At 35.8% G+C, this 11,789-nt stretch overlaps 4 protein-coding genes across 4 annotated transcripts; 2 read left to right on the top strand and 2 right to left on the bottom strand.

Moving 5' to 3' along the window:
- Positions 1-1,300: 1,300 nt before the first annotated feature.
- Tsp_09591 (conserved hypothetical protein) lies at positions 1,301-2,447 on the bottom strand. The gene is made up of 5 exons (XM_003374223.1): positions 2,381-2,447; positions 2,168-2,266; positions 1,966-2,013; positions 1,487-1,595; positions 1,301-1,418 (listed from the first exon to the last, which is right to left on the bottom strand). Exons 1-5 carry the CDS (start codon positions 2,445-2,447, stop codon positions 1,301-1,303), a joined length of 441 nt encoding a protein of 146 aa, XP_003374271.1.
- Positions 2,448-4,359: 1,912 nt separating this feature from the next.
- On the top strand, positions 4,360-5,265 carry Tsp_09592 (GTP-binding protein Ypt3). The gene is made up of 6 exons (XM_003374222.1): positions 4,360-4,405; positions 4,469-4,565; positions 4,623-4,692; positions 4,773-4,866; positions 4,918-5,073; positions 5,135-5,265. Exons 1-6 carry the CDS (start codon positions 4,360-4,362, stop codon positions 5,263-5,265), a joined length of 594 nt encoding a protein of 197 aa, XP_003374270.1.
- Positions 5,266-5,463: 198 nt separating this feature from the next.
- Tsp_09593 (hypothetical protein) lies at positions 5,464-8,021 on the top strand. Its single transcript, XM_003374221.1, is given in 5 exon segments — positions 5,464-5,571; positions 6,370-6,436; positions 6,841-7,253; positions 7,272-7,418; positions 7,449-8,021. 5 exon segments carry the CDS (start codon positions 5,464-5,466, stop codon positions 8,019-8,021), a joined length of 1,308 nt encoding a protein of 435 aa, XP_003374269.1.
- A 1,083-nt stretch (positions 8,022-9,104) lies between these two features.
- Positions 9,105-11,405, bottom strand: Tsp_09594 (exonuclease superfamily). The gene is made up of 4 exons (XM_003374220.1): positions 11,377-11,405; positions 10,064-10,968; positions 9,892-9,998; positions 9,105-9,824 (listed from the first exon to the last, which is right to left on the bottom strand). Exons 1-4 carry the CDS (start codon positions 11,403-11,405, stop codon positions 9,105-9,107), a joined length of 1,761 nt encoding a protein of 586 aa, XP_003374268.1.
- Between the last annotated feature and the right edge of the window lie 384 nt (positions 11,406-11,789).

The following is an 11,789-nucleotide window of genomic DNA, read 5'->3' as shown; positions in this document are numbered from 1 at the left end:
TTTTTGTATTGTTTTTTCTGAATTGTTACTATCGCATTTGATATAACGTCACTGTGATACAATAAAATATAGAATAATAATAAAAATTATTTTCAAAAATACTGATAATGAAAAAGTATAGGCTACACAACAAATAATATATTTAAATAAACAAAATTTCAACGAATGACGAAACTTCAAGCAGACAATAAAATTTTGGAATAATAAACATTTTCATTTTTTATGTTACGTCACTATTATTAAAGTTACGTAATCCTAAATGGAATGTTTGAACCAATGAAATGAAAAAATATTACAGCTAATCACAAGGGAAAGATTTGAATCAATGAGCAATCAGACAAGGAAAACCAATACGAAAAAGACTTTACGGTCTAATAAAATAGCGAGATTACGGACTAATAAAATAGCAAGGACAACGACCAATAAATGAACAGTGGGACCGAATGGGAATAAAATTGAGCCCAACTGGGACCATCCCTTAAACTTGTTGGCATTGTTTTTTCAATCTTCAACTTCTAACTGATATTATTTTCGATGAACTGCTCTAAAACAAGTTGAAAAGGATGGAAGTCTGCTTGCAAAACGATAACTAACTACTTGAGGAAGCTGTGCAAGTTTTACGAGTAGAATAATAACCAGACTTGATAGGTGGCCTTGTCCGAATTTTCAGCCGTTAATCTTCTTCAGAATGGCAAACATAAGAATTTGCTAGCAGACAAGACCAGACTTTGACATTCCAGTCGTTCAGCAAACGACCTTACTGGTGTTAACCGGTAACCTTGAAAATTAAATTTGCTTTCAGTGATGCAGCAATGTCAGGAAAATATCAACCTGATAATTGTTTTTCTTTATTGTAATAATTCTATTCATCTGGATAATTCTGCCTCGATATGAACACAGGTCACCAATGTTACAACAATTTATCCAATATTCGAGCGTATTAATTTACTAGTTTGATTTGAAAAATAAGTATACTTATAAGATGGATCATTCGAAATGTGCAGAGTATATGCGCAGTATTGTATAGAGAAATGTAAATATAAATATATATTTATAACAAAACGTAGATAACAATCTACTGTGTACCTGAATGAAGTGTAAAGTAATGCAAAACAAACAGGAAAAGAATAAAAATAAAAAAAATAAATCTAATATTTAACGACTGATTCAGAATGAGAATTTTTCCAATTTTTACAAAAATAAGATCAGAGGCAATGCAGTTATGAGAAATGTCAGCGCAGAGGATAAAATCAACTGACGAGCTGTTTATACCGGAGCATACAGCCAGAGCTTTGTGTGTTCAGTACTCGTAAAGTTGCTTGTAAAGAGGACAACAATAACAGCACCAACACGAGAGAGCAATCAAAACGGCTGTAAGCACTACACCGGCAATAATAACGGCAACCACAGCTCCAGTTCTGATTTAAAAATAAAAAAAACAACAAAATTTAAAATAATTAAGTGTCAAGTCAAATTTTCAACTTACGGAATAGCAAATGGACAGCAAGACGGTTTCCAAGTTCCCATATAAGGCCAGGTGCAACACCAGTTGTAGTTATCCCAATCGGTTGGCTGTGGACAAAATGATAAATATCCTACAATCGCATTAACGTTTCAAAAAATTAAATTGAACAACAATCGTAATGGTGATTATTTCAAAAACGTTTCCTGCAACCTTTCGAAATGTTGACACAAACAAACAACAATGCTATTTATCATTGGTGAGCTCAAACAGTTCAATGACTCAATGTGCGCGTTTGAAGCATGATTCATCGTTTCGTTGACAAGCAAAAAAACTATTATTATTATTATTATTACCATATTACATTTAGCTCAGGTTTATTAAAAATTTTTTACTTACAAAAGTTGAATAATTGAAATAAGAATAATACTTTTTTTCAGTATTAAATTGAAATTATACGGCAATGATTGTAAAATCAATTCGAATGCGTTAAATGGGTAAACGTAGTAGGGTGTGGCATTGTAAATAAACACTTGCCAGCAGTTGATCTACTGTAAAAGTGAAAATTAATCATACGAACACAATTTGGATGGATGGAAATCCCAAAAAAATTAACAAAAAAAAGAATGCGCACTACCCAGCCGTAAGTCCTTTAAAAAATTTAATGGTGAAAAAATTAATTTAAAAAAATAGAAAAGAAAATACCATATCCAGAAGGACACCACCAAATTCGACGATTGCCAAGTCTTCCTTCGATGTAATTACGCGCAGGATCGTTCAATTCTTGACCCTGACATTGCTTTACTAAAAGGAAAAAAAAGATAAATCACAAAAAAATATATGTAATTTTAAAAAAAGTAATATTAAATCAAGCAAAATGGAAATCAGCATTATCATCGTGAACTGTTGATGCTATACCGTGGTGATAGAGGATGACGGCCAAAATTGTGAAGAGCAGGTTTGTTGTCAAAAAGGACCGTGCCATTGTTGAACGTTTGAGCAATGGACGACAGACAAGTGAAGCAGCACAAACAAAAGAAGAATGGGATAAAATTTACGTTCACCACGGGCGTATATTCTCGTGTGGTTGTTATTAATTTTAATTTCTAAATATGATGTTTTGAAAAATAATTTTAATTTTACATGATGAAATCAGAAATGAAAAAAGAAACATACACGATAGAAAAAAATTGAACTAAGCACAGTTTCGCAGGCAGGAAGGTGGAAAAACAATGGAAAAGTAGGAAGTTAGCAGCGGGTTAGCCGGCAGGCAAAAGTATAAGTTTGCTGACGAAACGACGACCGCTTGTATTCTTCGCTGGGCACTGTTCAGAGTAATGATTCAGCACAAACAGGACGCGGCTTTTCCTACAAAACAAACGACGTTCCAATGACAGCTTTTGATCAATAACAGTTTGCAAAGTCGACGTTGGTGTCTTACTGTACCAGCGGTGACGCTGCAATTGCGTTGCTAAGCAGCGCAGCGTTCGCGACAAGGTCGACTCCAATTCAACCTGTCAGTCCGGCCCAGATTCAGCCGGCATTGGTCGATCCGGCTTTTGTTTACCAATAAATTGTCACAACCCAAGCCGGTCGTCTTTCACCAATCGAAACACAATCGCTGAAAAATTATTTTTATATTAAAAAAAATTTTTTTTCAAATATTTTAATAATAATTATTGGTTTTCTTTTCACGTTCATCCATTCTTTTGTTTTTTTTCATTTTATAATAACACCAAACAAATGATCGAATAATCGAATTAATTTTCGTTGAAATTCAAAAAATATAATATTCGAAATATTCATTACAAAACTGAATTTTTACTGTCAACGAAGGTGCTACAATTGCACAATTGAATTGTTTCAACGAGACCGCTTTGCGACGAAAAAAAATTAATCGTTTCCAACTCTGATTAAAAATTTACAATTTCATCCAAAACGTTCATGTTTTATAAGAAAAAAAATTTTCACTATAAATATTTTCAAAAAGAACAATATTAATTAGCTAATTGCACTTCATGAAAGAAATCTTTTTTTAGTACAAAAATTTATTGAAAAGCAGGTGCCTTTGCACTACCGTATGGATAATTGTTTTTATTCGATAATTTTTTTTCAAGGTTCTGATAGTGGTGGTGTAATTTGAGCTGATTTTGCGATTTTGAAACATACCGTCTACTCGTGAAAATGTTGAATTAATGCAGGGTTTATTTAATGAAAAAAATTTCAAATGTGTCACTTGACATTTGATAATGATATGTTGCTATTTCGTTGTAAATGTTCATTTCTCAGACGTATTCATTTAGGACGGCATTGCTTAAATTAGAAAACTGTTCCGATTCGTGCACCGAACCGATGATGCAGTTATTGATTCATCTGGCTGTTCTGAATGCGACTTTCACTTTGACTTGGCGTATTGTCAAAAGTTGTCGCTAATTTGTTCCTGTGTGAAGGAATATTTTTGCACAATTTTCAGTGATAAACGAATGCTTTGAATGAATGATTATTTTTTTTCATGCAATGGTGTAATTTATTTTCTTTGCACCACTGACCAGTTGACTTCATTTATTTGTAAGTGTATAATTTTATTTCTTTCCTTTTTAGTTTTCATAATTTGCATACTTGTAGTCCAACGATAAGCGTAACTACTCCAGCTTTACAAAAAAAAAAAGAAAAGCGCATATTCACCGGATAATTGCTTGAAATTTTGAGCAGTTGCAAAAAGTAAGTTTATATAGTTTTTCAAAACCCTTGCACATAATTGGAATGTTTTGGCCGAGTTGTGATCAATTGCTTTTCTTCGCTTACAGATATATTGTCTACACGTGCATTAGCACTTTGCTCCGAAGAAGCTTGTCACTGAAGGAAGCATTATTGCGTGTTTAATAATTGATGTAACAATGAAAAAGCCGTTCGTGGCGAAACTTGTTCTAGTCGGATCTACCGGTCTGCGTTCAATGCGGATAATTCCTTTTCCTTTTTCTTATTGATTATAGATTTGTTTTTCAGGCGTGGGCAAAACGAGCATTGTACTTCGTCACAGTGGCTCCGATTTTAGTACGCAAGTTAGTTCAACTATTGGAGCTTCTTTTTGTCGTACAGAAATGTATGCAGTTGTTTATTATGCAATTTATTCATATTGACTTCAATTGTTCCTTTATAGGAAAGTTGATGATACTGATCTTTTGATACAAATTTGGGATACCGCCGGACAGGAAAGATTTCGTGCAATGGTTTGCAATTTGTTGATCAATTTGAATATTATTTTTGCTCGAGCATTCATTTCGTTACCTTTTTTTATTGTTTTGTCAAGGCTCCGATGTATTATCGCAATGCGGATGCTGCTTTAGTTGTGTATGATGTGACCAATCGACGAAGTTTTGAAAGTCTCCGATCTTGGATTGATGGTAGAATTGATTGAAAATTCAGTGTTTATAATTATTATTTTTCAATTTTAGAACTTAAGCTTAATATTGATAAACCATTTGTAATTTGCGTTGTTGGCAATAAGGTAGATTTGGCTGAACTGAGAGAAGTTTCCACAGAACAAGGCAAGCAACTTGCAGATTCTAACGGGGCATTGTTTTTCGAAACATCAGCTCTAACTTGTGCCGGTAAATTTGCATGTTTAATATTTTGAATTTTTTACGTTTAATATTTCACATTCGTCTTTAGGCGTTGAAGATATGTTCAAAACAACTGCAAAGCGCATGTGTGATTTGATCGCAGGCGCTGCTGACTGTCGAACAGAGTCGCATGTCAATTTGCATCTTAATTCTAAATCGAAATTTTTCGGGTGTTGTTGAATACTGCCATACACAATAGCATAGACGAACACAAACATACGTGTTGGTGCAAAAACGCAAAGTTGCGCATTGAAATGTGGAATTATTATTTCAGTTGTCTGTTTGTCGCTTTGCATTATTTTGCCAAGCGGATTTGCCTTGACTTTTTTTATTTTGGTAGAAATTGTTTTTTCGTTTTCCCAATAAATTTAAATAGTTATGCTTTATTTTGTAAACAACGACGATAGTGTATTTGGTTTGCAACAACATGTTCAGTTGTGCTCATCACGCTCATTTGAAGTGCGACAGTACAGTATAACTTCGCCGGTCGTTCGAAAATGAAAAAACGAAGTGCATTCAAAATTGGCGTAAAATTTGTACCAAGTGCTTTTCCACTTTATCATGAATCAATTCAATGTCAGTTGAAATTCTACAAAGAGTTTTATTTATGAAAATTTAACTGCTTCAATTAAGCCGTTCATTAAATTTGCATAATTGCGAAAATTTAATTGAAAATAAAGTAAATTTTGCACAAAATCACCAAGTATCGCTGACCACTCTGCTGTTCAATTGTGAACATCTCAACTTGCGCAGCAGAATTCAAATTCAAATTGTTCGCGGTAGAATTTGTCAAAAAAAAATTTTCAAACAATACAATAGAACTTAATTATCTTTAATGATTTTTTTATCTATTTCAATTCACTTTTTAATTGATCAGCTTTTCAAATGATGCTGTTTTTGTTTTTATGAATTATAATTAAATTTGAAATGCAACTTTGAAGAACACTTGCATTGTTATAATCAATAAATTAATCATATCAACAATATGAAATTGAAACAATTGATCACGCATGAAGTTTTTTAATTTTTTAGCATTACAAATGACAGTTATGAAAAAATAAATGATAAAATTATAACAAGAAAAGCATGTATTGTTTAGAACTAGTACTGATCATTTGAAAAAAAAGAATTTTTTTAAATAAAAGTTTTTTGTTTGTCATTGTGCTTGCGGTGTTAGTCACGTTAAAACGTGAAATTTCAATTAAGAAAATTTTTGGCTAAAAATACTCCCTCTTATTCGACTTATTGATTGCATAAATCTTCCATTTACATTTTTAATTAAAGAACCATTGCAACAGAGCTGCCATTAATGGAGATAATTTTATTTATCAGTGCTGTGAGATTGCGAAGGGTAATTTTCTTTTTTGAATCCGTGTTCACGGATTAAATATTTATCCGTATTAATTTTGAATGAATAATAATTTTATGGTAAAGTTCTGCCGCCAACGAAATGCCACCTTGAAATGATAATTTTGAAAATTAATTTGTGCAATTTCTTGCAAATTAATTTCTGCTTTTCACTCGTGATTGTTTATTTGAAAAAAGCACATAAAAATTGCACTTACAGAATCATATATACGGTCAATAGAAATGCACAACCCAATTTCATCCTCATCGAAAAGCACTTCCGCTGTTTGTGTACACGCTGTTCACCTGACACCGTTTTATGACAAATGAATAAAGCAAGCACGGTTGGAGATGTAGATTACAATTTGGAAAGCGGTTTCAAATCGTCAATTGTGTGAAAATTAACAGCAGCGTTGGATCAGTTGACGAGCGTCGATTTCAACGCCGGATTGGATCTCATTTTCGGCCAGATAACGGAGAAAAGCGAGCGCCACTTCGTTGGCTTTGAAAACGCGGTTCTGTTCGTACATTGCCTGCAGTTGGTGTCGGATTTCCTGACTGTGGGAGTGGTCGATGACGGTGCGCAGCCAGCTGGTGTCCAAAGCGCCGGGATTGAAGTGCAGAACTTGAACGTCGGGCGTTTCCAACGCCAGCACGTTGAGCACGGTCATCCTGGACGACCGGCCCAAGCCGACCATGCCGAACGACGGAGCCGTGCTTTCTGCCAACGGGGCGCTCATGTTGACGATCAGCTTCTGCTCACATTGGTCAAACACGCTCCAAAAGCAGGCGTTGGTGACCAGCATCGAGACGACGTTCACGTTTAGCGTCTCTTGCAGGATTTTCTCGTCGCGCATCTCGATCACCGGCTTGTCGAGCACGTTCAAAGTGCTCGCGTTGTGCACCACCAAGCCGAGCTCGAACTGTTCGTCCCGGAGCCCGTGGGCGAGCTGTATGGCGCGCAGATCATCCAAATATTGGTCGCCGTTCGGCTTGGCCAAATCCCAGGTAAGTAGGTGAACGTGAAGACGACAATTCCGCTCGTACATCCCCTGACGCACCACGCCCAGCCGACTGGCGTGCCTGGATGTGAGTATGAGCACCGATTCGGGACCAAGCAGCGAGGCCATGTTCTCGGCCAGGGCGCGGCCGAAATTTTGACTAGCGCCGGTGATCATGCAGACCGTCTTGCGGTTCCAAAATTCGCATCCGCCCATTGCTCGCACAAAAAGCGGCGCCAAATATTGTTCGACAAACTCACCGGCTCGCACAACCGAAAACTACAACTCACCCAACTCGCCGACAAACGACTACTGCCACAATTAACCGCGCTGTTCGACCAATCGGATAGAACGCACCAATGCTACAATCACGCCATCTACGGCCCAAATTTTCTTCTCATTAAAACACGGCAACGTGTGTTTTTGGTTTATAATTTTTTCATCAAATTTCCATCAACCGAAGAAGAAGAAGATCCAATCGACAGTTGCTTTCTTGATTGCAGTTGCGACTTTTGGTCCGTTCCATTCAATTTGGAAAATTATTCCTCGATATTGGGTACTCATTTTTGGAAGCAAAACAATCCATAACTGCATTTGGAAACAAATTCAATTTGCATAATGAACACGAACATTATTTGTCTTTGATTTTCATTCGTTTTTATTTCCATCTTTTCCATTCAATTTAGCAATTATCCATCCATCTATATATATATATATATATATGTATATATACGTTCAAGCGATGTTGGTCTTGAAAAGCTCTCGTCGATGTTTCCAATTTGACAAAGAAGCGAATAAATTTTCTCGAAACAAGTTTATCATTTCAACGTTCGACAGCTGCCATCTTCGCAAACAATTCGAAACGTTCAACTGTTGTTCGATCATTTTCATCCATTTCAATATATCAATAAATCATTCAAATAAACAAAAAAATTTTTTTTCTTCTTTCTTTATTTTGTGCAAAATTTTGCTTGTTTTGCATCGTTGTTCCTGTTTTTCTTTTTTTTGTAGCAATCTTACAGTATGCAAGTTTTCTTTATTTTCTTTTGCAACTTTTCAAAATCGACACCCCATTTGAGATGCAAATAGAAAATAAAAAACAACTCGTAAAAGCACAATAAATTAAAATGTAAATAATAAGTTTAGTGTTTTCGTTGAAAAAGATTTTTCTGCTTTCTGCTTCGCGTCCACTTCAAGCAAAACAAACATTCCACAGCTTATCTGAGAACGCGAGCAGAACAAACAAAGCTTGCCAATTATCTGAGATTGTTTTCCGAACACTTTGGCATACATCAATAGCGTTCAAATTGACTGACAGATCATCATTTCTGTCGGCGAAGTTCACGTGAGGATATTTTTTCACCGACTTACAGTACAAAATTCTGATGCCTGTTTGTATAATTGGCAGTACAACAAAAATAACAGGAAAAAAAATACAACCAAATTATAAGTATAACTGCTATTTGAATAAAGCGATCAACGTCAAACTGCTCGCTAATCGAACAATTTAAGTAGAGTGAATTTTGAAGTAGGCAGTGCTGTATATGAAGCTTGCCTTTTAAAACGTAAACGTAAACATAAACTTGAACAATAAAATAAAACTACTGATTAAAATAGATAAAAAGAAAAGGACGATGTCACAGGTTTAAAAGAAAAAAAAACAAATACCATTCAGCGCATTTTACGAAACGGCGGAGGCTTTCTGTCTTGGCCAGAGAGTGCAAACAGAAACTGCGACTTCTCACCATTGATAAAGCAAATATTGAACATCGTACGCGGTGGAAATCTGTCGATGATGCTGCACATCTGTTGATCGACAGTCCGCTGTTCTTGCAAGTTGGAAATTTCACATTCGTTCACTCGAAACGGATGGTCGAAATGGTCCGAAATCAAATAATCCATGCGCTTCTTGTCGTTGACCACGTGGAAATGTTCCACAGAATTCCGCTGCGAATCGATGTCGTTGCACAACATGCAATCCTGCTTCCTCCCTTGCAGATACAGCACACCGCGTTGGCGGAACGCTGGCAAGCCCGTGTGCTTGTTCAATTTTTTTTCGCATTTTTCCCTCTCTTCTTCTTCGAATACGGCCAAACTCTTTTCCCGAGATTTCAACACCATTTCCATTGCCATCTTGAAACTGTCAATTGCGGCTATTCGTTCTTTCAAATGAACTGCTTCCAAATGCGGCGGCAACTGATCTTTGCAACCGCTGTTGTTCATGCACTCTTGGCATTTGATAATTTTCTTCAATTTACGACAATGACAGTTCGCATCGGTACAAATCATCTTCATCGACTTGTTACAAATCGTGCAGTTGACATTTTCATCAACACCGGATTTGTCCACATTCTCCTTCTTCGCTTCTACTTTGTCCATGATTTCTTTAAGCTGAAGAAAAAACAAAGAACAATAATAATAATAATATTTCCAACATCTCATCCCATTCAGTACGCACTTCTCTTTTCCATCCCAGTGGAACGCATCCATACTGTCCACCTTCGCTTAATTTCAAATGAAACAGACGCATCGTCGCATAAGCATCCTCTATCGAGCAGTGACCTCCTGAAAAAAGCAAAACAAGTACAACAAATTAATCACCGCACGAATAGATGCAGTTGCACAATTACCCTCTCCCTCCTGGACACTCAGTCCCAAAATTCTTTCGCACAGTCGATGAAGACTGGTACGCAGGGCAGAATTTTCGTTCAGATTCAAAGCAAAGCCAATGTCCACCAAATACGGATGGTAAAGTCCCAACGCGTCCATGTCGTAATTTATCGAATGACCGACTAGGATCGCGTTTGGCGGCAATATTTTTCGCAAATAATGCTGCACGTCTTCCAGACGCAGCGTCACACCCTCCAACAACTGCGGCGTCATGCCACTGTACTTGGTAACGTAATCGGTGATCTGCTTGTCCGGCTTGACGAGTACGTCCAAGAGGACTTCGTAATTTTCGTTCACTATCGATAACCGACTCAAAGCATGCGAGTCTGGCCCAACCTTTACCATTTCGCAGTCAATCGCGAAAACCGGGCTGCGCTCGCTCAAGGCCGTGTAAAATGGTAAAGAGAACTGCATCGAATTCTCGTCGATCGACGCTCTCGGCACCGTATAATTCAAGGAGATCATTTCTTCCAAAGTCAACACTAGTGGCACCTTGCAACCTGGATCTCCGAATGGTGGAGTTATAGGACCGTACATCTTGTATGGCATACGGAGGATATTTTTCCAAAATTGATGTGCACCCTCGAAATGAGCACTGTACACGTAGAACTTGCCCCTATTGAGGATAGACCATTTGTATTGGAAAAAGTTCCTCTTTTCACTACTTTGGATAAGAATCAACACATAATAGCGCAGTAGCTGCCAAGATGACAGTGAAGCGAACAATGGTCTCACCGTAACAGCCTGCCCGTATAACGCATGCTGAATAAACTGGAAAATGTCATTCACTCGAACCTTCAAATTCCTCATATCTTTAGAAATCTTCAGATAAAACAACTCTTTCCGATGTTGATATTCTTGGTTGCTAATAAATGGTAAAAATGAAAATTATTACTACAAGCAATAACTGTCGAGCAAATTTCCAATTCATCAAACAATTTAACAAATACAAATATCTCACCAATATCAATTACGCAATTAATCTTAAGCAACAATTAATTTCATGGTTCAACTTTCACAGGAGATAAATTCGAAAATTTTTAACATTTATCAAAATAATGAATAAAAATTACAATTTATTATTCAAAAAATAGCAACAAATTATGTCGTATCGTTGACAAATCTCAGAAAGCAACATCCTAAAATTTAGAATCTTCAAATAGACAGTTTAGCTGTAAAAAAACATAATCGTAATTAAAATAAGGTATTAATACAAAACAAAAAAGAATAAGAAATTAACAAACATAAACATAAAAAATATTAAATTACTTACTCTGAATACTGAGAAATTTCAAACGACATGACGAACACCGAGAACAAATGCAACCGAATGAAGTAAAAACGGTCTAACAAGCTTTCAAAATTTAAATTATTACGTCATTAAAACTTTAAATTTCAAAACCCATTTTAAACAAATCAATAAAACAACATTAAAAGGTTAACAATTGAGTGTGCGTCGCACAGAAAAATATTTATTTGCAAGTACCATATTGTTCTTACTGTAATTACACAGAAAACATTTTTCAACAAAAATTAATTAATTTAAAGCAAAAAATTTGCCTATCACTGTATTACCAGACTTTCTCAAGTTTACTTAAGCTTATTTATTTTCAGTTTTAATTAATATAACACTGAAATATGCTTTTTAAATAATAACTACAGTAAGCATTTTTATATTTTACACCA

The sequence above is a fragment of the Trichinella spiralis genome (genome assembly GCF_000181795.1).
Source record: "Trichinella spiralis strain ISS 195 chromosome Unknown Scfld6, whole genome shotgun sequence".
Lineage (NCBI taxonomy): Eukaryota > Metazoa > Nematoda > Enoplea > Trichinellida > Trichinellidae > Trichinella > Trichinella spiralis.
Note: the sequence above shows the minus strand (reverse complement) of the source record. Positions and strands in the feature narration are given on the sequence as shown.

What these genes read in the sequence shown, in the direction of transcription:
- Tsp_09593 (XM_003374221.1), top strand. Translation starts at nt 5,464, where the DNA reads ATGCTTTATTTTGTAAACAACGACGATAGTGTATTTGGTTTGCAACAA. An exon ending in GTGCTGTGAGATTGCGAAGG is followed by an intron (nt 6,437 to 6,840) that starts GTAATTTTCTTT and finishes GAAAATTAACAG; the next exon opens with CAGCGTTGGATCAGTTGACG. An exon ending in TCATCCAAATATTGGTCGCC is followed by an intron (nt 7,419 to 7,448) that starts GTTCGGCTTGGC and finishes CCAGGTAAGTAG; the next exon opens with GTGAACGTGAAGACGACAAT.
- Tsp_09592 (XM_003374222.1), top strand. Translation starts at nt 4,360, where the DNA reads ATGAAAAAGCCGTTCGTGGCGAAACTTGTTCTAGTCGGATCTACCG. An exon ending in TCTTTTTGTCGTACAGAAAT is followed by an intron (nt 4,566 to 4,622) that starts GTATGCAGTTGT and finishes GTTCCTTTATAG; the next exon opens with GAAAGTTGATGATACTGATC. An exon ending in AGGAAAGATTTCGTGCAATG is followed by an intron (nt 4,693 to 4,772) that starts GTTTGCAATTTG and finishes TGTTTTGTCAAG; the next exon opens with GCTCCGATGTATTATCGCAA.
- Tsp_09594 (XM_003374220.1), bottom strand. Translation starts at nt 11,405, where the DNA reads ATGTCGTTTGAAATTTCTCAGTATTCAGA. An exon ending in GAGTGTCCAGGAGGGAGAGG is followed by an intron (nt 9,999 to 10,063) that starts GTAATTGTGCAA and finishes TGCTTTTTTCAG; the next exon opens with GAGGTCACTGCTCGATAGAG. An exon ending in CACTGGGATGGAAAAGAGAA is followed by an intron (nt 9,825 to 9,891) that starts GTGCGTACTGAA and finishes TTTTTTCTTCAG; the next exon opens with CTTAAAGAAATCATGGACAA.
- Tsp_09591 (XM_003374223.1), bottom strand. Translation starts at nt 2,447, where the DNA reads ATGGCACGGTCCTTTTTGACAACAAACCTGCTCTTCACAATTTTGGCC. An exon ending in CGTCATCCTCTATCACCACG is followed by an intron (nt 2,267 to 2,380) that starts GTATAGCATCAA and finishes TTTTCCTTTTAG; the next exon opens with TAAAGCAATGTCAGGGTCAA. An exon ending in TGCTGTCCATTTGCTATTCC is followed by an intron (nt 1,419 to 1,486) that starts GTAAGTTGAAAA and finishes TTTTTAAATCAG; the next exon opens with AACTGGAGCTGTGGTTGCCG.